Raw genomic sequence first — 23,770 nt, 5'->3', positions numbered from 1 at the left:
TCTCCGTGGGGAGAGATGGATGGGAATCAAACACACCAAGAATCAGAAAATGTCAGCCCTGACAGGGACAAAGCAGCGAGATGCCTGGTCCGCTCAGGCCCGCGATGCTGGGGACGGGCTGGATCTGACCTGGTCTAAAGGCTCAGGAAAGGTTTCCTTGAGTGAGATCGGGACTATGTGAAGGTGTTGGCTGGACCAGGAGAGGGGACAGCTCGGGGTGAGGAGGTCAGAGCAAGGCCTAGCGCAGGAGGAGGGAATGTGAGGGTTTCCTGGCAGATGGTAGGAGGAGCCAGCCCTGCAGGGGCCTGTAGGCTTCTCTAGGGCAGTGATGCTCAGGAATCCCCCGGACCTCAAACACGCTGATTTTGACTCAGTGGGACCGGACAGGGCCTGTGGGTGGGTCTGCATTTCTAACGAGTTCCATGGAGATGCCCGGCTGCCAGCCACAGACCACAGTGTGAGTACAAAGGTTTCAGCCATGACTTCATCCCTGTGAGTGGGGAGTGGGTGGGGTTAGGCCAGGGATTTTCCCAAGATTCCTCTGGATGGACCAGCCCATCTCGCAGCTGTCACAGAGCGTAACCCTCTGCCTGGAACTTGGCAATCCTTTGGAAAACTCTAAGGTTCAAGTGGAGTTGGTGCTTTTTCCCAGCGAGTCTGTCAGCTGACACTTGGTCGGCCCCGATTCTAGGTGGCATATCCAAAGCAGGCTGCTTCTGCCCCACAGAAACTCTTCGGTGTGGGTGTTGCAATTCAGAAACTCTGGGAAGGGCAGCCCATGTGTATTGTTCAGAATCAAGCTAGGCTTGCAGTAAAGAAATCTCTATTTGTATTTATATTTGCGTACCTATACACAAGTATATAGATAAGCTTTCAAATGCAGTAATAGCCACGCATAGGATGGAAACGCAATCTTACAAACAGTAAATCAGCTCACATTCCATCATTAAAGGATCAAGGGACTAGGGTGCTTTTGTTGCTGCTGCAGCTGCCTGAGCAGACCCAGGCTCCTCTGTCCAGAGGGATTAGCCATCGCGGGACAGCAGTCCACCGGGCAGCACTGACCCTGCAGGGTGTGGCTGTCGGGGCGGGGATCTGTAAGATGCTGCCGAGCAGGCGATGCTGACCTGCTCTGGGAGAGGAAGCTGGGAGCGAGCCCTGCACTGCAGCTGCCTGCACTCTGCCTCCGGGCTTCTCTCCCAGGCCTCCTGACTGTCTTCCCAAGACAATCTGGGTGACAAATATGGGCCCAAGAAGCAAACATGCCCTTGTAAGCAATCCTAGTGGCTCCCTAGGAATGTCCCCAAACAAAGGTCGCACACCCTGGGCTGGCTGCTCACGTTAAGTGCTCACCTCTGCAGCTTTACCTCAGAGGTGGCTCCTATGAAGCCCAACTACCTTTGCCAGCAGCTTTCAGAGCACAGTAAGGGAGGGGCTCCAGACCAGAAGAGGTTTCTACAGAGCATTGTGCACGCCTTGGACCCGTGCTCCAGTACGCACACCACCCGCCACCAGCAGGGGTGCTGCAGGCAGAGGGGGCACCCGCGGAGCAGGGTGAGTCTCTAACCCTCATGTGCACAGCTCCTCTAGGAAGGCACATCGCCACCCGACCAGGTACTCTCTGAACAAGCCCCACCCACAGCAAAGGAAATCAAACAAACTCTGGCTTCCTCAGCCCCATGAGAGCCCACATCTGACCCCTTCTTGCCTGGGGAGAGCGGACCCTGGCTCTCCTCAGGGGGTAACTCTGATGCTTCCATTTTCCTCCTGTTCAGCCTCACCGCATCTCTCATGCCTGACACACACACAAGCATTTTTAAAATCATGAGCATCTATATCATTTCAGGCTTGTCAATTCCCATTTTGCCTAATTAATAAATAAGTCAAAACCTGACAGGAAAGGAAAGTTGCGAAGAACTTCCGCCCCTGGCCAGAAGGGAGCCCAGCGAGTTAGACTTGGGATGTGGTTCTTTGAATCCTGCTGGCTCGGTTGTTCCAGGAGTCGGATTTCACCTCCAAGTCCACTCTGCATAAGCCTTTCATTATGCTGTGCCCAGAAGCATCAACGAAGACCTGAGAAGAACATACCTCCTTCTCCAGAGCCGTTAAACATTGCTGTTCCAGTAGTTCCCAACCGCCACGTTCACTCACACTTCCTGAGCACTGACTTACGTGCCCAGCGTGCATTAGGCGCACTCTATACACAATCTATCATCTACTGGGCAACCCCATGTGGGAGGAGGGGAATGTTTTTCAAAAGTAAGAAACCAGTGCTTAGAAGGTTCAACCTGGCCTTGAACCTCTGAGCTCAAAGCCATGGGCTGCAACCTTTCAGAGTATTATTGACTCTGCAGGCAGGCCGGAGAGCCATTCTCTCTTCTTTTGGTAACATCACCTTATTCTTAGCTCCAGTGACGCTGCGTGCACACATGGAGGAGGCAGGCCAGCGATGGTTCAGGGAGGGTCATCAAACCCACATGGGCCAATGTAAACCCCAGGGCATTTGCTGGGGATCCTTGGGGCAGGTGCTCTCTCCTGCCAGGGGACCACTGTGATCACCACCTGTAGAGAATCTGACTGAGACGAGAAAAAGGCAGAGTCAAAGGGAGAGACCTGTCCCAGTCCCTACCCTCTGCTGTAACCAAAGGTGCCAAGGCTGAGTCACACAGATGACGTGTTATGAATCACAGGCTACAGCAGGTTCATCAGAATAAAAATGTGGCTTCTAGAGCTAGGTACTGAGTGTGGCTTTGGAGTCAAACACAACCGGGTGTAAATCCTCGTTTCACTATATATCTGCTAGGTGAGCAAATTACGCAGCAGCTCTACGCCTCCGTTTTCTTACTTGGAAAATGCGGACACTAGCAGTGTGTCCCTCCCCTCAGTTGAGAGGCAGGCTAAATGAAGTCAGGTGCGTGTAAAGTCAGGTGGGACCGTGCCTGGCATGGAGACACATGCCAGGCCTGGCAGGAAGCTGGGGAGCGTTTATATTCTTGTGTTATTATTTATTTACTCTCGGTAAATGCTCACGAGACTGATCATAATAATTTCAGGGAACAAAAGGAAGGAAAGGTTGATAACATTAAGGGTAGTGGTGAGCAGTGAAAAATACTCAGAGTCACCAATGAGAGACGAATCTGGATACCCATCCATCTATCCACCCACCCAATCATCCATCCACCAATCCATTTGTCCAACCTCACAGCAAGTTATTGCTCATAAGAGCTGAGCATGGCTAATATGCAGGAAAGAAGGGACCTGGGTTCAGGAAAGATTAATCAGAAGAGAAATCAGGGAACTATCATAATGAACATGTCAGGGGCTTCCGGGGATAAAATCAGGAAGGTCAACAATTAGCTCCAGAAGCAAGCATAGAAATGGAAATGAGTTTGACTTCCTAGTGAATCACAGATCATATTCACCCAACCATCCATCCATGCATACATCCATGCATCCATCCATCCATGCCTACATCCATGTATCTATCCATCTATCTATTGTTTTAAAAGAAAAAGAGAGTAAAAATCCATCTATCTATCCATGCATCCATCCATGCACCCACCCATCCAATCATCCATCCATTCATCTATCCATTGTTTAAAAAAGAAAAAGAGAAGAAAAAACCTTCCACTTATCCATCCATCCATCCATCCATCCATCCATCCATCCATCCATCCATTCATGCATGCATATATCCATCCATCCACCCATCCATCCATCTATTTCAATGCATGCATATATACATCAAATCCATCCATACAACCTTCTCTCTCTCCCTCCATCCATCCATCCACCCATCCATCCATCTATTCATGCATGCATATATACATCAATCCATCCATACAACCTTCTCTCTCTCCCCCTTGGCTTTATTCTATGCTCCATCACTAAACTCTGAACACTGGGCTGTGCCTTGTTTATCCCTATAGCCCTGGCACACAGTACAGGGTCTTTAAAAAAGTCGAAATTGGTAAGTATTTATTGAATGAATAAAATAATGACTCAAATAAAACACTCTTTCCAAGGAACTTATCTCCCATGAATCAGTTTGATCCATCCAATCCTCCTTCCCTCACAGTGTCCATGCCTCTTTCAGATTATTCCTGGAATGAGCCTTGTACCCTGGAAGAGTTATCGGGCAGCACCCGTGTTGGCCCAGCAAAGTTTCAAGCTCAAGCCCTCACCCCATAAATTTTCTTTTGTTCCTCTGGAAGCAAGGACTGCCTTTTATTTTTATTCTGTGTTTCTTTCATAGAAAATTAAAACATCTCAATCCACACATGGGTTTGTGGGTGTAATACAGGGTGTGACTTAGTTGTGAGTACACAAAACATAGAGCTTATTCTTCTATTATTATTTATTAACTATTGTATTAGTTTCCATGCAAACAAGTATAAAACTACTTTTGCCCCACCCTGTATTTGTTGCAGCTGTTGTTTTCAAAATGCAAGACCTATAGGAAGCCCTTCCCCTCATTTTTGTTAAAATATTTTTTTCTTTAATAAAGAAGGTTGTAAGTTTCCATTGCTATTGTTTTATCCCGGGTGACTCCCCATGAAGTTGCCCAATTCCTTCCATCCGTGGCTGGAGAGCATCTCAAAGCCCGTGCCTGTGAATTCAAATCAGAATTACAAACAGTATTCCTGTTTATTTATCGGAGTGCAGTGGCAGACTCAAAAGTTAAACCAAAGCACAACATTTTTCTTGTGGCATAAGCTCAGGGGATTGTAGTCTAAAATGAAAATCAGATCATTGTTTAGAAAAGAGAGAGAGAGAGAGAGAGAGAGAGAGAGAGAGAGAGAGAGAGAGAAACACCTCACACAGAGCATTGTTATACATTTGAAAATATCTTTGTGTTCCTTCGCTGTTCTTCTAAGAGTACTAACGGGTCAGTCCACAGGAAATGCAGGAATACGTTATATTTTAATCAGGGCACATAAAACACTGTCTAGAATGTTATGTTGCCCGGGGGAATGCACGGAGCAGGGAACATTTACAAACTCCAGGTCAGTCTCCCCATTACATCACTGTGAGAAAAAAACAAATTTATGAGGTTAAATTATATGGATGTTATATATTGGAACTGTTAGCCCATTCCCAAATGAGAATGTTGGCTGAAATAGCCAGGTTCCCTGAGAGAAATTTCTAGGTCCTTTATTGTAGATGTTTTTATGGTAACTTTCCACACACACACACACACACACACACACACACACAAAAGTGAAAACGTATTCTTTGAAGATAATGAAATGAATAATAATAATAAAAAGAGCTAAATTCCAATAGAGAAAGTACCTAAAGGAGTTACCTACTCTTCCCCGGAGATGAAACGCAGAAGTTATTTGTGGGACTCACCCATGATTTATCCCATCTATTCCTCATCTAAATGATTGGAAGCACAGATGTTGATGCTATAACTTCACTTCCAGTAAATAATTCCTCAAAGGACTCACATTTGTTTAACCTTAGTCACAGGATGAGAAAACTTATTAAACATTTATGGAAGGAGCAACACAGATTTTTGGTTGATGTCTTGGCAAGTTTGGAAACTCATAGCCCCAGTTTTCCACCTTCTTTTCGCCTCTCGAAAAGAGAAGGATCTTCGGGGAAGTGCCCGTACCTGGATAATAGAGACTCTCCCTCCTCCATCCCTCCATTTGCAGTGTGGCTTGACAGTAAACAGCAGGCTGCCATGCTGATCTCAAAGCACAATAATTAAACCAAAGGGACAGCAGACGAGGTACTCCTATGGGATCGCAGAGGAAGAACAAAACCACACCCGGGAGCTGTGTTCTTAGGATAGCAGGCCTGCTTCTGAGATGAGCACGCATTCACATGCGAACGTGCGTGCACTCACTGAGTCACTCAACAACATGTACTAAGACGCCATTACATTCAACCCTGTGGTATCTAACTATCCCAGAGGCTCCAAGAACCAGGGATGACCCCTTGTTCATTCATTTGTTCATTCTTTCATCATTCATTCATGTATTCAATCAAAACACCTACTGTGCTCCAGGCATAGCAAACGAAGTGGCCCCGCCCTAACCGGTTTGGCTCAGTGGATAGAGCCTCGGCCTGCGGACTGAAAGGTCTCAGGTTCAATTCCAGTCAAGGGCATGTACCTTGGTTGTGGGCACATCCCCAGTAGGAGGTGTGCAGGAAGCAGCTGATCAATGTTTCTCTCTCATCGATGTTTCTAACCCTCTATCCCTCTCCCTTCCTCTTTGTAAAAAAATCAATAAAACATATTTTTTTAAAAATGAAGCGGTCCCCACGATTTGAAAGCTGAATCCCTGACATGGAAAAGGAAACAGAAATGACAACAGGGTGTAGAGCCTGCTTCTGGTATTAGGATCTGTCACTGATCACTTTCCCACCCAGGGCTAAGTTTCCTGTGCAGGGACCTTAATGTCGCTATGGCTTTGCTTCCCTCTCACTCGTGTACATCACCCGGAGGGTAGGGCAGTGCCACTGCGGCTCCCTGGGGACATGCCCTGTGATGACATCGAACTCACGTTCTGGGTTCAGACCTGAAGAGCTGTGCGCTGGGTCCGCGAGTAGCTCAGCCTTGGCAGAACCACATGCGTAAACCACGCCCCCCACCAACACAGACTTCATCTATACTCCTTCCTCCCAGACACACGTAGCAACACCACAACATACCTAATGTAGCCGCACAGGAAATATACTCACATTCACAACACATATAATATGCGCGTGTTCACAACTCACACCGACCGTGAAACAGACCCACGGTGCACACGCACACAACACACGTCCTGTGGATGGCGCTGGACGTGGCTGTGAAAAGCATCTGGTACCACGTGACCCCTCCAGACCTTGGGGTCCTGCTTATCAATAGTTCCACCGCCGGCACCAGGCAGCGCTCGCCATACATGTTCGCTGAGTGCCCTTGAACTGTTCACGCGTCCAACTCCAGCACCAACCGTTAATGATTCACCGTGTGACATGACACAGGGAAGCCTTTCCTGACCCCGTGCCCACGCGACCCCCACGAGCTCCAGCGTCCACAGGCAGCAGCTCTCCAGCTGAGAAGTTGTCCCTTACACACTCAGAGTCGAGAGGCCACTTCTTGTCTGTTGTTCATGCTTTTCTTTTCACTTCTCTCTGCCCCAGGCCCCACCCCAAGGCAGCGAGGAGGAGTTCTTTCCCTCCCCCCCTTTATTGATTAAGATATTACAAATGTGTCCTTATCCCCCCAATGTCCCCTCATCTCCCCAATCCTGCCCTCACCCTCACCCCCTGTTGTCCACATCCATCGCTTATGCTTATGGGTTCAAGCCTTGTTGACGGCTGGCTGAGTCGCACTCCTTATTGGGATTATTGACGTATTGTATTATGTTCAGTTTACTTACTCCAAGCAGACAGCTAGCAAGTGCCTACTCGGTGCAAGTTAGTCGCTTAAATGTTTGGCTAGGGAGGCGTGCATCTCAGGAAAGTCTCAACAATGTTCAAAGTATGAGATATTACTGCTTATTTTTCTCAACTGATCCTCGCGCTAAATGCAGTAAAATCTCACAAGCGTTTATCTCTATGTAAATTACTTATGTGACAATTGTAAAAATTCCCAAGAATATGCAGTATAGGATTATGTGATAGTGAAAACTTTAAAATATGCTAAAAGCCTATCAACAAAGGAATTGATAAATGAGTAACAATGTACATGCTTATGGTGGAATAGTATAAAGCATATAAAATGAAATAGCTCTATTTTTTTAAACCTGTCTTCTCTTTCTCTCTCTCCTTGTTTCTTTCTCTACCTACCTATCTTCCTATATACCTGGATAGAGCCCCAAACAGAGTGATAACCCAACTTGTAAAATATACTGTGAGCCTATTTCCATAAAATTTTTTAAAAACATATATGAAAGTATAATGATGCTCCCAGCTACATATACATGCAGGTAAAACTATAAATAATGGAGCTATCCATACCAAATCCTTAGCAGTGCCTCTCTCCAGGGAGAGAGTGATGGGGAAGTAATCATACTTGCTGAACACATTATGTGCTACGCACGATTCTAAGTACTTAATAAGTACCCATTTTTAAATCCTCATAATGGTGCTTGGGAGTAAGACTCTCCTTATGCCTACTTTACAGGACTGAGGCTCAGAGATTGTAAGTTTGGCGTTTAAAGAGGACTTAACTTTATCTGCAAAGTGCAATTCCTTTATATCTGAAATTTGCTGATCACATGAAATAAGCTCATCTTATGTTCTTTCTTCTTCTAATTCATCTGATTGACTATTTCCATCCAATATTAATAAAGAAAAGATTTATGTTAAAGACAATAAAATAGGATGATAATTTCATTCCATTTCTCATTAAAATAACCTCAAATCAGATAGCTAGGCAGTTTGCCAAACTTTGTATTATTACAAAGGTTTGTTTCAAAATGCCACTTACGTTACGAAAATGTAAAATGGTGTAAGCCACTAAGCAAAACAGTATGGAGCTTCCTCAAAAAAATTAAAATTAGAACTATGATCCAGCAATTCCACTCCTGAGTATTTATCCAAAGAAAATGAGAACACTAATTTGAAGAGATTATGTATCCCTATGTTCACTGCAGCAATATTGACAATTGCCAAGGAATGGCAGTAACCTCAGTGTCCATAGATAGAACAGATAAAGACGTGGTGCATATATACAATGGAATATTACTCAGCCAGTAAAGGCAATGAAATCTTGCCATTTGCAACATCATGCATGGACCCAGGGGGTATTACGCTAAGTGCAAGAGGTCACACAGAGAAAGACAAATATGGTATGATTTAACTTACATGTGGCATCTAAAAAACAAAACAAATGAGCAAACAAAACGAAACAGAAACAGACTCATAGATACAGGAAGCGAACTGATGGTTACTAGAGAGGGGAGGGCTTCAGGGCTGAGCAAAATAGGTGAAGAGGATAAAAAAGTACAAACGTCCAATTATAAAATAAATATGTCATGAGAATGTACTGTACAGCATAGTGAATATGGCCAATGATATTTTAATAACTTTGTATGGTGACGGATGGTAACTAGATTGATTGTGGGGATCATTTTGTAAGATATGTATGTAATTAGCAAGTCACTAGGATGTACATCTGGAACTAACAGGATATTATATCAATTATACATTAATTAAGAAACCAAAACCTATTAAAACTACCAATATTAAAAAAAAATAACACCCCCCTTCCTTCTTACCACCACCAACTAAAAACTACTGCTGATTTTTTGTTTTTATTAAAGATCCTATAATGATTTCTGTTGTAAGCAACATTGTCCCTCTGAGATACCACCTGTTGAATTTGGAGGTCATCTTTTTTTTTCATATTACTTAGAGTACTCATTTAAATGTCACCTACAAGTAAGAAACACCTTTACAGACCCTGACCATCAATATTTTAAGAGATTCTAAAGGGAAAGATCTGCGAGGGTCGCTTTCCATTCGCTGAGAGAAATAACGGTGCTTGTCATTGCATGTGGCCCACGTGTGCGACGGCCAGGAAGAGGCAGGGCCTGCCCGAGACTCCCGGGCAACAGATGGGCAGCGTCTGACTCCACGACACACCCTCAAAGGGGCTGCAGAAAGTGGGTGAGCCCGACTGCTTCTTGAGACGCCCCGGATGGACCATGTTGGGGGTTATCAAGTGTTTTTCCACTTTTGTCTAATAAACAGGAATGGGCTTATGCAAACGCCATTGTGGAAAACACAAGAGGTTTTCAAAATCTTATTTTTAAAATAATCTTCAAAGATTCAACTTTTAAGATGGGGTTTAGGGATTTAAATAAGCAAACTGAACCCCTCTCTCTCTCTTTTTTTCTTTGACATAATTGACTTACTTTTATTAGATTTCAACTCACGCCTTTGGCCTGCACGGATCTGTACTAGACTGTGAGCATTTATTTATGGGCCTGCTTGCTGTTGAGCATTAAATAATGTGAGAAGAGACAAAGCACGGTATCTCAGAACTTGGATTCTGATAGGCAGACCCTAATTAAAAGCTTGTGTGATCTACTTGAAAGTTTCAACACTTAATTTCCTATCTATTCAATGGGCCAATAATAATAATACCCGCCCTTTGGGATGTGGTGGGGAGAGACTTTATGTAAATGGCCTGTGCATAGTCAATGCTTGGCAAACTACTAAGTGTACTAGCATATACATTTTGGTTTAGTGCTATCCCGACCAATAAATAGTAGCTATGTGACCATGACCATTCTATTATCATCACATTCTTCTTCATCGCCAGCATCATTTTCATCCCTCTCGCCCATGGAGGCACAGATGCTCACAGAAAAGGGCTTGGAAGTCTGATTCCTGGAGAGAATCAGGACAGAGAGAGGGAATGAACGAAGAGAAAAAGAAGAGGAACCACTGAAGTACGTGTGAGAATATATGAAAAGGGTAACAAGAACGTGGAGGTGGTTTCAAAGAATTAAGCCAGGTTTTCCGCCCTCTGGTCCAACAGGCTTTCCAGAATTGAGAGAGAGTAGGAGATAAAGAACCAGGTCTGGGCGGTTCCTTTGGTTACTTTTTGTCTCTGGACTGCGGCACCCAGGGTACCAGCTGGCTCCTGAGCAGACAGAGCCCCCCCGCCCCCCGCCATACTCACTGGGCTGCTTGACTCTCTCCTTAATGCAGGGGTTCTCTGGGCTCCAATGCTTGGTACTGTGACCAGGTAGGTAAGTGCCTAAATGGATGCATTTCTCAGTTGTGATACATTAGGGAAAGTGGTCCCCACCATTTCTAAAAACATAGGTGATTGCCATGAGAGAGTGAGAGTGGAAAGAGAGACTACTTATATTTCTTTTTTTCTGTTGACTAAAAGCAAAAAAGTGAAAATGGACTTCTCAAATAATTGTTGAAGTATTTAAGTACTTTGGTATTTGGGAGAGGGAGAAGGAGAGGGAGAGAGCGAGGGGAGAGGGACAGAGAGAGAGGAGGAAAAGGGAGGGGAGTAGAGGAGGAGGCGGAGGCAGAGGAGGGAACTTGATTTCCTCCATATATCCTGTAATTCAAAGCCATAGTGGGTACTTAAAATATTCGGGGGCCTCACCCCCACCCAATGGAATCAGCACGACTAGGCTCTGGCCTGGGAATCTGTAAGTTTGCGTTTAACAAGTTCTCCAAGCGAGGAGGATGCCGCATAGCGGCCTGGAGCAGGGGCCCGTTGCAGATGCCAGAGGGATTCCCAGGCCCTCACGTTGGCGACCTGTCCTGGGCGGTGCAGACTTCCCAGAGCTGCTCTCTGGTGTCCCGGGGGTGCGGGTAGGGTGGGGTTCCTTTTCATTTTCTGCGTTTTTTGAAGTTTTGATGAAAGCCTCTGTTTTCCGGGCGTTTCTCTGACCTGAGGGTGACTTGGCAGCCCTTGCTCACAGCTGGTTCACCAACCCCTGCCCCGCCCAGGCCTGCACGTCTACAGCGTCCTCACATGTAGTCATTCGGGCCCATCCTCGTCATGGTGTGGCAACATCCTCCCCCCAACGGTTGCTTTTTCAATTCATTTCCTGGTAATAACTCCCTCTTTTATTTACGTACATATTTCTATTTGAAAATGAAATTTATGTCACTGCAGCCAGTGGAAACGGCATTATTTGCCATAAGGGATGATCACTGGACCGTGACAATGCAGTGTTATTATTGTATTTCCCACTGGATGTCTCTGAAGCTGAGGTCTGCTCTTTCTGATCAACATGTGCAAGAGGATGTGTAAGACGGGCGAACACCCCACGAGGCTTCCTCACGGATTAACTCGGGCCTTGACCCCGTGTTCAGAGGTTTTCCACGTGGGACTGACTCGGTGGCACTGGAAAGTGTCAGCACCAGGACGGGGCAGCCCTGGCTTCGCAGCGCTCAGGGCTGGGCCTGCCTCCAGGTACCCCGCACAGAGCGTGGCAGGCTGGCAGGGAAGTGGGCACCTGGCAGGGGAGTGGGCACCGGAGCTTCCATGGAGAAGACGGGGGCTGGGTGAGTGGTCTCCGCTCCCTCCTCCTCACAGGCACCCTCATCTCCTTGGGTTTCCTCACTTTGACTCCTAATAATCACGGCATTCTTTCAAACAATGCTTAGCCAGCACCAACTCTGCTGGGCTTTGTGTGCATAAAGCAAGTGACATAAAATCTCTTCCAGGTCACCAGCTCATCATCATGGTGGTGGTTTTAGTGACCTAACATTTATTGAGCGCTCACTGTGTGTGAGACACTGTTCCGAGTGCTCTGCGGTTGCTAATCATTTGCTCCTCCCCAGAACCCAGAAGTGGGTCTTTAGTGATCCTACTTACCCATAGGGAAATCAAGGCCTGAGAGGGATGATTAACTTGTTAATGTGGGCTCAAATGTATTGACCACTTACCATGTACCAGGCATGGGCTAAGCATGTTATCTGAATTATCTCAATGAATCCCTGTGAAAACCCACGGAGAGGCCTTTTAGTGGGTCTGGTTTGCTAATGAGGACGTTGGAAGCCTGGGAGGAGAAGGTGGGTGAGGTCACAGCAAGAGGAGGGAGCGCAGGGGAGACGGAGCCCTTGTCTGAGTGCAGAGGCTGCCCGGAGCCTGATGCTATACTGTCTTCGGGAGATGGGGAGGCGGGTGGGGGTGCTTTCAGGGCCCCGGGAAATGTGCTTCGTAAAGAGTGGCCTCCCCCCTGGACAGGCAAGTCTAGAATAAACACAGCTCCCAACACTTTCCCTCCTCTCCCCTTCGGCTCAGAAAACCACAGACTGAGAATTTGCAGTAACTATCTAATATATAACAAGAGGAGAGAAGTAAGAGAAGGAATTAGAGAAAATATTAATAGGACAAACAGCTTTTTAAAATTATTATTTACAGCTTTCTTCCACTCGTACCACCTGCAATTTTCCACACATCCTGTCTACCTTTTGACCAAGTCTCCCATCTCCCCCACCATCAGCCTGGCCCAAGTCATCACCTGCTTTTGACCCGGTTGATGCTGGAGCCCCCTAGGTGGTCCACCTGCTTGTCCCTGGTGAGTATATGGCAGCCAGAATGATCCTGAACACGCCTGAGTCAGATCCCTTCTCTCTCTGCTCCCTGTCCTCCAAGGCTCCCTGCTTCACTTAGGACCCCCGTCCCTATCCCTCTGTCCTTGTCCCTCACCCTCCTTCCCTGCGCTCCAGCACCCTGGCCTCCTGGCTGCTCCTCTAGTGCACCCCACTGCATACCCCCGCTCTGCTCTCTCAGACCTGTCTGGATGCCCTCCCCTGAGGGTTGCACTTGCCTCCCCTGACCCTCCTAATTTCTCCTGCACTTGCCAGGCCTTGGCATGCTGTGACAGATATCTGCTGGCTGGTTTGTGACCTGCTGGTTTGTGAATGCCAGCTCCAAGGAGGCAGGCATTGAGTCAGGCTTGCTCAAGGCTGGGTTCCAGCACCCCCACAGCACCCGGTCCACAGCACAGCTTCAGGAATATTTGGTTAAATACCAGTTCGAAGACAGCAGAAAATCCACCCCCCCAACTCCCCCCCTCCACCCCTATGCTCCCTGAGGTCCCAATCTCTTTGTCCTAAGATACACCTTCACAGGCACCAGCCAGCCTCGTCTTCCCTCTCTCAGGCATATCTGAAGGTGACAATTAAACCGTGAAGAAGGCGTTACCAGGAAACAGCCTGTAGCCTTCTCCTATTAGCTTAACAACCCCTAAGCTTTGGCGCCTGGGGCCTGAGGGGATGAGCCCAGGTTAGCAGGTGGGGGAGGTGAGCGTTGCCAAACCCTGGGAGGCTGGGAGCACCTGGAGGCTGCTGGGCTGGAAGGCAGAGCACCTGCAGGGAGGAGAGGGGAGGTGACCTCTGGTCCTGAGTGAGGATCCTGACCCCTCCCCTCCACCAGCCATGCTCCATCCCAGGGGCTCCGCTTCCCAAGAAAGTCTACGGATTCAGATCATCAGCAAGCACTGCCTCTAAGATGAATAAACAATATTTACGGCAAAAGGGTGGGTCACTGCCCCTCAGTTAAAGGCAGATGGGGCCACGATGAAGAAAATACAAGTTTATTACTAAACTCTGAGGCTTTGTCACTAATATTTCCTCAATTGATAAATATTCATGATCATGATTGGTAGAGTTCTGCCAAAAAATGTTAGATGTGTAAAAGAGATCCTTATACTCGAAAGTAATTAATTAGTATACAAAGTAATACAGTAATTAAAGTTATTTATTCATTCATTTATTTACAGCCTCATTTACTCATTCATCAGGAAATATTTATTTAGTGCCTGATAGGTACCAAGGACTAATTCAAGAGTCTAGATTTCTCCTGGAATTCCTACAGAAAAAGCAACAACCACAAACAAACAAGAAAGAGAAAGAGAATAAAACCATTTTTTTTTAAATGAAGAAGAAGCAATGTAAGTGCCAGAGACAGCACCAAAGGTTTCACGGACATCACATTATCTCACTGTCACACCACAATGTGAGGGGAGCAATCATGTCCCCACTTGGCAGATAGGGAAACTGAGGTGCAGCAAGGTTAAGGAACTCCCCTGAAGCAGGGAGGAGTTGCAATTGGATCCCAGGTTTGCTGGGCTCTTCACATTTGCCCTTCCACAGCCTCACTGATGCCACCCATCTGAGCATCAGCCCTTCCTCCATAAAGGCTGGGCCCTTGTTGTCATCTCCAGGTGCCTCCTCTATGGCTCTGAGCATCCTCCTCACCATCACGGAGGGCCCGGTACGTCCATTGGCTGGGCCAACCCGCCCAAGTCCACAGCAGCATTGAAATACCCCATGTGCTCACGTTCTGCGAATAACCCAGCCAGATCATATGGCTTCCCTGCTCAAACCCCTCCCCGTGGCGTCCCACCACACTGAGAATCAAATCTCAAAGGTCTCTGTCTGCCTCTCCTACCCCATTTCTTCTTTTTAAAAAACATTTTACTTAGAGATAATTGCAGATTCACACACAGTTATAAGAAATAATTCGGAGACATCCCATGTAGCCCTCCACCAGTTTCCCCTAACTGGGTACAAAACCATATAGAACAATATCACAAGGAGGAACTAAACATTGAGCAATCCACTCACGTGACTCAGATTTCACTGTTTTTACATGTGCGTATGTGCACGTCCGTGTGTATTTAGTTCTGTGAAATTTTATCACCTGTGTAGGCTTGCGTATCCACCACCAGAGTCACGATACAGAACCTTCCAGTACCACAAGGACCCCTCCTTCTGGCCGTTCACAGCCCTGACCACCCTCCTCCCCAGGACCCTCCCTCATCACACCCTCGCTCAGTCCATAACCTCTGGCCACCCGGCAACTTTTGGTGATCTGTTCTAATTCTCTGTACTTTGGTCATTTCAAAATGTGATATACATAGAATCATATCATATCATATGTGCTACCTTTGGAATTGACTTTTTAAAATCAACACAATCCCCTTGAGATGCACCCGGGTTGCTGCACCCATCAACCAATAGTTTTGTGTCTGTGTTTTAACTGCCGAGTAGCATTCCAACACAGGTAGAAAGGTAGCCCTTGCTTAGATGAGCAAAACTCAAGACAAATGCTTTCAAATGTGATCCAAGAATTTCTTTTCCCCGTGTAATTTCTCTAAGCTCATGATCTCTAAAACTTTTGCGTTGTGCACTTCCCTGTTGTTAAGCAGAGCTAAATACTAGTACGTTAATAATAGGATTACCTAGCCATGCCTCCTGAATTCTAAATTCTAAAATTTTAAACAATGTTAGGCATTGCTTTGGCATCACAAAATATTTGAGGATGCCCAGAGGACATCTTTTTCTGTGGTGGGATGCGAAAAGATCGAGAGAGGCAGCACTTGGAAATGGCACATGGCTATTTTAAAGACGTTCAAATCGCTCCGAATTATTGGATCATTTCACCCATGGAGTTTGCTGTGAAAATAAATATCTCAGCAAGTCCCGCATGCATCTCAGATTTCCTTTCTGTGTGTTTGCATATGTGTTCGGTGTCTTCATAAAGGACCCGCGTCCGATACTCTCCTGATGGCTTCTCCGACAAAATGAGCAACACGAATACGGCCACACGGCTAGAGACACTCATTAATGTCCAAGTTAGATTCGGAACCATGTGTTCACACAGACGCCTGCCCAGGAGTCTGCGGACATAGTCCAGGAGTGGAGATTGGGGCTGTAAAGCCTCTAGTTTTTATTATTACTTCCTCAAGACCCAGCGTATTTTGAAACCCACTTTAAATGCTATCCCTAGGCTATTTTCTCTGAAAAAAAAAAAAGTTCCTAAAGCAAATGACAGAGAGGTCAGTAGTAGTAAAAAAAAAAAAAAAAAAAAAAAAAAAAAAAGAAGAAGAAGAAGAAGAAGAAGAAGAAGAAGAAGAAGAAAAAGAAGAAGAAGAAATTGTAAACCAGTGAAAACAGTGCTGTATGACAGAGGCCTGTAGCACACGGTGCTTTTTCTTACTGCAACATCCAGGTAATGGACCTCAACGAGGCTGTTTCTTATGTGGTTAGAATGACTAAGCTACCTCACAAGCGAGGAGCTGCTTGCCAAGGGTCCCCCTAAGGAACCAGAGAATTTCTAACTTTAAATGGAACTTACACAACTTAAAATAATAAAAAAATACAAATTGGTGCCAATTATTGAAAATCGGATATGGAAAACCTCCTCCAGGCTGAGCAGGCTGTAGGAAGGTAGAGACAAGACGACAGAAAACACACTCTGGATTGATCACAACATTAGAAAATGAAAATACATTTCTCCCAAAGAAATGAAAATATAACGGCATTCTCAACTTGAGAAGCAATAAAATTATTTGTGTGCCAAGCTTTCTTTAATACCACTGTGATATTTTTTTTTTCTTTTTAAAAGTCGCTCAATTTGAGTGTAATTAAATAGGTAATGAAAAGCACTGCTTCGGGGAAGCGAAGCAAGACACTCTCTAACCGTTAGTTTAATGTATTTCCAACTGACTTTGCATCAAACGAAAATGATACTCTGTGTATGCCTGGTCTTAATATAGAATTTGTCAAGCAATTCTGTGCGTTTGAAAGGAACTTGGGTGGATACAGGCATTGCCTTTGAAATAGTGGCTGAGTCTTCCCAGACCATGACATACCTAAATAAAATTGATAGTACAAACACGGGATGGAAAGGAAGCTGCCCCCGGGGTAGTTAACGCGGGTCCTGTCAGCTGATTACAGCCCCGGCACCCACATGGACAGGGCCTGGGTTTTCTTCCTGGCGGATTCTCCTAAGCTCAGCCCCAGCCAGGAGCAAAAGTGCATCAGATCCCTGGCCTTGAAGGATGCCAGGCTCGGTGCCCCTTTAAAACCTGCTCAATTGAGAGTACAATTCCCAAGCCACTGGGAAGATAAATAGATCATCCCAGGTATTATCCAGTTGGAGAAATTCCATCAAAGGAGTGAGAAGTCAGCTGAGATAAAACGATAGCATAACCCTCTGTTGGGGAATGTGACAAAAGGCAAGATGCTTCAAGGGGCAGATCTGCTAAAGATGCCTGGGAGGTATTTGTTGGGTGTGAAGTTTCCCCTGACAGTAGCAATAGAATCTCGCAATAGAACCGAGATGGCTGGGAGAAAGACAGATGCACAGTATTTCTGAGGAATGCTCCGGCCCTCCTCAAAAGTAAGCCCCAGTGTCCGACCCCCAACCTCAAGGGGAGCTTCACTGTCCAGAAGTTTCTCAGAGCCCCCCCCCTTCCCTTACCTGCTTCCACTCCCACTCCTTGTCACTTGCAATCTGCTGATTAGGGTTAATGTATTGTGTCCTGATATGGCAGATTAAAAATGAAATCAATAAATGCCTAAAACAAATGGGCTTTTGAAACGTCCCATTCAATCTGAGTCTTTAAGGGTGAGGTGAGGGTGGGAGAGGGAAGTCAGGACGGGGCTGGGGAGGAGACCACTTAAGTAATCAATGTCCCTCCAAAACACTGTGTGGAGGCTGCACATGTAAGGCATCTGTCCTTCATTTGTTCAGGGATCTGCCCTAAATAACCAGACCAGCCAGGACAGTTCATGCCGCTGACCCCCTGTGTGTGGGGGGGGTGGTGCGTGTGCTCATTATTCCCATTCATCTGTTAAATGCATGCTGTTTGAGTAAGTGAAGGGGGTCTATAGCATGTGGTATTTACATCTCCAGGATGTGAACTTGGCTTTCGGAAGTATGTTTAAACAAAGTGAGAGGTCCAGGGTCCTTTCTCCACCCCAATTCCTATTCTCCTGAATCTCATCCCACTTGCCAGTGAATTACAGGTAAGCTTCCTCCTGAGCTCCTGCCCCCTCCCACCCCGAGACCTCACTGGTGCATCCAGCCACCGCTGGCTGTCGTGAGGCCGAAAGCAGACTGCTCAGGCCATCTCTCCTCTCCACTGCGGTACCCTGATGGTCCCTGCTGAATGTTTCCCATGTAAATAACCTGTGCTATTAAGGTGCAAATTGCAACTTTTAAGTAATGATTGCTAATAGTCTCATGTTTACTGCTACACAAGGACATCCATGCAAACAAAACCTGCATTATTCATCTCCATAGTAAATAAACACAATAAATCGAGGGGGCTGTTCCTTCCTGCCAGACTTTGCCGAGATCTGGGTCGTCAAAGAGCTTGTGAGAGTCAGCAAGAAGGAGTGTTTCATCTCCCTGGGTGGGCAGGAGCAGAATCCTATCATTTATAGACGCATTAGATATTCGCCTGGAGACGATCCCCAAATATTCCGCGTTGTCCCGCAATCGGCTGGCATGACACGGAAACAATCGTTCGGGATGGCGAAATAAAATATGTATTACACGTGTGTGTACAGAGACCGCGATGGATTGTAGAAAACAGACCCGGTAGCGTGTCAATCTACAATGTAAAAATTTGAACTACTCTGTATCCTGCAAAATACAAACAAAGCCAAATACTGTTCTGTTTTGTTTTACCTTCCTGCCATCTTCTCCATCTTCCCTAAAATGGACAGGGGGGCGGGGGGTGGGGGGAGATGCCAGCATAGAATTCTGCAATATTTCCACAAACCCCTGGGGTACCGTAGGCTGCTTTCTAAACTTTTTTTTCCTTGCCCGAAGTAACAGTATGGTAGAATAGCACAGCTTTAGGAAGTCAGGAAGAACGACATTTGGGAAATGTTCTGCCTTAGCTGTTTCCTTAAAGAGAACTGCCTACCTCAGATCGCTTCCCTTTGAGGGGGGAGGAATATGACAAATAAGGACTAAAACCCCCCACCATTGTATCATCTCGCTCCTTCTATCTGGATACCTGCTTTATTAGAAAGCTCGCTAATTGATTCCTTGAAACATGGAACTTAAAACTAATAATGCAAAGGCATCCAATCGCCTCACACAGGGCTTGGGAAGGATAGTCTCAGCTCGGATTCACTCACAGGCTTTTTCTATCTTACATTATTCATTAATCAAGCTGGAAATCACGCTTTCAACATCAGGCCCTGGGAGTAATTACTTACAGTTGTGCTTTGTGTTTAATTTTAAGCCGTGATACCAGTTAGGATGGCCTTATTCCTAGGACCCACCTTCTGCCTCCCGCTGCACGTTAACTGGCTAAAGAGTCCCAAAGTAGCGAACTTTCCTCGGGAATAGCCACCTCGGCCGAAACAGCACAGCACCGATGACTTCAGGGGAGAGAAACATTGCGTGCAAAAATGCCCGCTTTATTCATATGTGTGCAAATAAATACTGCGGGAGGGGCCCCACTGTGTACGACGTGAATTACTCCCTTTCAGCTTGACAAGGGTTTCTACTTCTTCAGTGAAAATAATAAAAACCACGGAAACAAACATCTAAAGACAGTAGGAATACAATAGGCCAGAAAATTGAAACTACAGTCACAACTTTCTCACACACACGCACTCCACAGTAAACAGGCAGGCCAGCACCAGGAGGTATCAGCTTAATGAAAGGACCTGATTTAAATAATGTGATGCAGCAGTATGTTACGTACACCTGGATCCTCATTGATCAGAAAATAATTATAATCAAAGTAGTGCAATTCTGAGCAGTGCACTTTTTGTAATGAGCTTACTACCAAAGGAGACATGTCCAGTCATTCTGGTAATTTAAATTACTGCCTAGTTGGTTGATGGCCTTTACCGGAACAACAAGGGGGGAAAAAAGAGTAATTTTCAGGGCAGTATCACTTCTTTCTGGACTGCTGCCCAGGGTTCTCTTTTGGGACAACAATGAGGACGTTATCTCTAATAATCTAGCTACACTTAAACTTGTGTTGCCAGAACTAGACAGAGCAGGCTTACTCTTCCGAGTCCAGAGGCCAGGGTGCACCCCAAAAGCTGTCAGCTCACAGAGCAATCTAAGTTTAAGAAATAAGTCAGTTCAATGTAGAAAGGGACCTGGGTCAGAGAGAGACACTGTTTTCAAAAGAGGTCGAGTTGTGAAACGATCACCTCACTCACTAGGTCGGTCCTAAATATGCATCGTACTAAAATATTTTAATAATTTTGCTCTAAGGGAAACGATCGGGAAATGCACGAATCAAAGCTTGATAAGTGATATTTCCGCATGCAATCTCCACGCGGCAGCTCTGCGCTCAGAAGGGAAGATAATTGTGGATATCTCGAAGCACATGCACTGCCATTCGGGCTGGAACCGGGCCACGAGGGAGGATGAGCTTGGGGGTCCAGCCTGTTCAGACACAAACACCCACTCTGCCCAGATTTGGAGCTAACTTGGGATTTGTTCTGAGGGTGGCTTTGCAAAGTTTGGGAAAGTGCTCCACCGAACTTCTCCCATGTTTTGCGCGAGTAGAGACAGAAGGAAATGTGGTGGTGGGTCTGTGGGGGACCCAGCCTGAACTGATGCTGCCTAAAGCTTGAGGGTAAAGACAGAGACGGGGAAGAAACACAACTGAAGCTTTTTTGCTAGAGCCCCGATTCAACCAAAGGACACAAAGAAATAAAAACGCCCACATTAAAAGCCAAACAAGATAATAATTGTGCATGTCTGGCTCTGAATCCAGAGGGCAAGGCTTGCGTCACTGGCACTCCGAGTTACCATGGTGAGTGATTTATTGATATATATCAAGAATGAATAGATCAAAGGCAGCGAGATGACAGGTGATCAATCAAATGTCAAATCAAAACTAGCAATCAAGTGGAAAGCTGATTTTTCAGTGGGTGGGTCTGGCAGGAGAAAAATGAACTTTCATATTACACTTCCGAGAAACAAAACCCCAGCATACTATTAAAAAAGCAATTAAGCAACCCAAAAGAAAAAAAAATCCTTTAGCAGGTCTATTGTACTGATCCATTAACCTGTTCCTTTCTTTTTTTGGGGGGTGAGGTGGGGTGGTGGTGAGGATTCAGATGGGATAGTTCCTACCATACAAATCAATTTACAAAGTTTGCAACTCTCTCTGGGCAAAGAAAAACCAGAGCTGTGTCAATGTTCTATGGGGCACCCCCACCCCCCTTAAGAGAAGAGAGAGTGTTGATTCGATTTCCAAACGTGGATCCTTTTAGCAAACATATTCAAAGGTTCCTGCGTTTCCTGAAGCGGTTTTTTTCCACCTTGGCGATCAAAGCTAAACTCCCATTGCTCACCCCAAAGCCAGCCTGCAGCCCAGGCTTGGGCAGGGCTCGCACTTCAGTGCCCCAACCCCAGGGAGAGGAAACCGCTGTCCCTCCAGGCCAGGAGCCCTGGCACTGACCACGGAGAGGGATGGGGGGGGGTGGAAGGACTGTCTGCTACTCCGCACCCCAAACCCTCAGCCCAACTTTGGCCCAAGAAGCGAGAAAGAGACTGGGAGAAAGTTAGGGGTGGGGTAGAGGGTAGAGGGAAAAAAGTTTAAGGAGGGAAGGCTTGGTGGGATAGCACCCCCACCCACCAGAGCCTGCGGAAGGGAGGATTCGGGAGATCTGAGAAGGCGAGAGAGGACAGGGTTATCCTCCGGGCAGAGAGGGACACCCGGGAGCGACTCCCCAGGAAGCTGGGGGCTGGCATCCTGGGCACCAGGGCCAGGAGGGCGGCGAGGGGCTCTGCGCACAGAGCGGCGGAGGGGCAGCCCCGGAGCGGAGCCTTCTCTTACCTGCCGCCCGCTTGGGTGCCTGCTGTTTCCTCCTTGGCATCGCTCAACTTCGCTCCAGTCCCACTTCTGGCGCCCCAGCCCCGGCCGCGCGCGGGGCCCGCGGTCTCGCTCGCCTGCCGGGTCTCCTCCGCCTCCTGCCCGGTGGCTCCTGGGGCGTCTCGGCCTCTGTCCCCCTGACGATCCCCCCTGCAACTCCTCCACCGCGGGCCAGCGACCCCCCTCCTGGGTGGCAGACACGGGTGGCTTGTGCCGGCTGGTTTGAAGTAGAGGTTGGCTGTGCCTTGTTTGTTTGTTTGTTTTGAATTTTTTTTCCTCTCTTTCTCTCTCTCTTTTTGTTTTTGCTTTTTTGGATTTTTTTTTTTTTGGTTTTTGGTTTTTTTTTGTGACTGTTGAGACACTTGATTTCTTTATTAAACATCCAAGACCGGGTTCGGATGGAAGGGACGAGGGGCGCACACGCGCCACACGCACACGCGCGCGTAAAGATAAGGAAGGAAAAAAAAGGCGATCCTGGGAAGGTAGTGGTTTCTTCTTCTTTTTCTTCTTCCTCCTTCGCCCCTTTCCCTCCTCCTGCACCTCCTCCTCTTCCTCCTCCTCCTGGCCGATCTCTATGGCGGATCCGCGCTGGGGGGAGCGATCACTCACTGTAGGTTTGTGGCTGCTGTCAGATCCCGGCTGTGAGTGATACGCGAGAGGACAGGCGCGGGTTTGGGAAAGACAGAAAATCTGGAATTCACTCACTCACACACACACACACACACACTCACACACAGACACACGCGGACACACTCACACGCGCACGCACTCCCGCTTCCTCTCACACACTCACACCCCCACATATGCACACACTCACATACACACACACACACACTCACACACACACAAGACAGGGCGAGGCGATGCCAGCAAACATCGATCCTGCTGAACAAACTGAACATTAACAAACTCCTCCTCCTCCTCCTCCTCTCCCCGCGACCTGATGACAGGGAGAAATTTACTCCCCAGCCGCAGAGCGCCAGGCAGCGGGAGTCTATTAAAGGGACAGTGTCCCACCAGGGAGCGGGGCTGGGGGCGGGGCGGGCTGGCACCCCTGCCCCTGCTTCTGTTCTCAGGGAGCCCTGGTCCCCGGGTGAGGACCTGCCCACCAGGCTCAGGGACAGCCCTGGGGGAGGAGGGGAGGAGGGAGGGGGATGTGGGAGGAAAGGAGGCAGGGTGATGGCTAAACTGGAAGCCGGGAAGGGAGCTGCAAGGGGGCCAGGCCAGCCAACCAGCAGGGACCATGGACAATATTCAGAGGTTGAGAACTTAGATTTGCTTCTTCGGAGGGTAAGGGGGAGAGCCCTTTATCTGGTGATGACCTCCATCCTCTAGTCTCTTAATCTGGCCACAAAGATGTCCTCCGCACCCCCTTAAGTTTAACGATGGCCCTGTCCCTCCCCGGTTCTTGTTAATCAGTGGATAGTCATAAACACAAAAATCTCCCATCGGCCTCCGTGAGAGTTTAATCACATATTCCTCTCTTTGTTTTGTTTAAATGGTATTTATTGAGCACCTATTATGTGCCTGTTCTGGAGACACAGCAGCCAGGAGAGAAAGGGAAGAAACTGGTCCTCTTAGTGTTTATATTTTAATGCGGGAGTGGCCTGGTCACCCTCAGGTATCCAGTAGTTGCTGAAATCTCACTTCCCCCCAGAGGCCTGCCTTACTTACAGTGTCACGCA

At 47.0% G+C, this 23,770-nt stretch overlaps 1 protein-coding gene across 3 annotated transcripts in view; it reads right to left on the bottom strand.

Moving 5' to 3' along the window:
* The window catches only part of TSHZ2 (teashirt zinc finger homeobox 2), a 419,203-nt gene extending 396,235 nt beyond the window's left edge, over nucleotides 1–22,968 (bottom strand). For 2 of the 3 annotated variants that reach the window (XM_006099092.3, XM_023762727.1), the window contains exon 1: nucleotides 22,050–22,968. In XM_006099092.3, coding sequence (XP_006099154.1) covers nucleotides 22,050–22,089 — 40 coding nt within the window. In that variant the 5' untranslated portion in view covers nucleotides 22,090–22,968. The remainder of the gene's footprint in view (nucleotides 1–22,049) is intronic. The other variant, XM_014464640.2, reaches the window with a different exon arrangement.
* Nucleotides 22,969–23,770: the final 802 nt, after the last annotated feature.

The sequence above is a fragment of the Myotis lucifugus genome, unplaced genomic scaffold, assembly GCF_000147115.1.
Source record: "Myotis lucifugus unplaced genomic scaffold, Myoluc2.0 scaffold_258, whole genome shotgun sequence".
Classification (NCBI taxonomy): domain Eukaryota; kingdom Metazoa; phylum Chordata; class Mammalia; order Chiroptera; family Vespertilionidae; genus Myotis; species Myotis lucifugus.
Note: the sequence above shows the minus strand (reverse complement) of the source record. Positions and strands in the feature narration are given on the sequence as shown.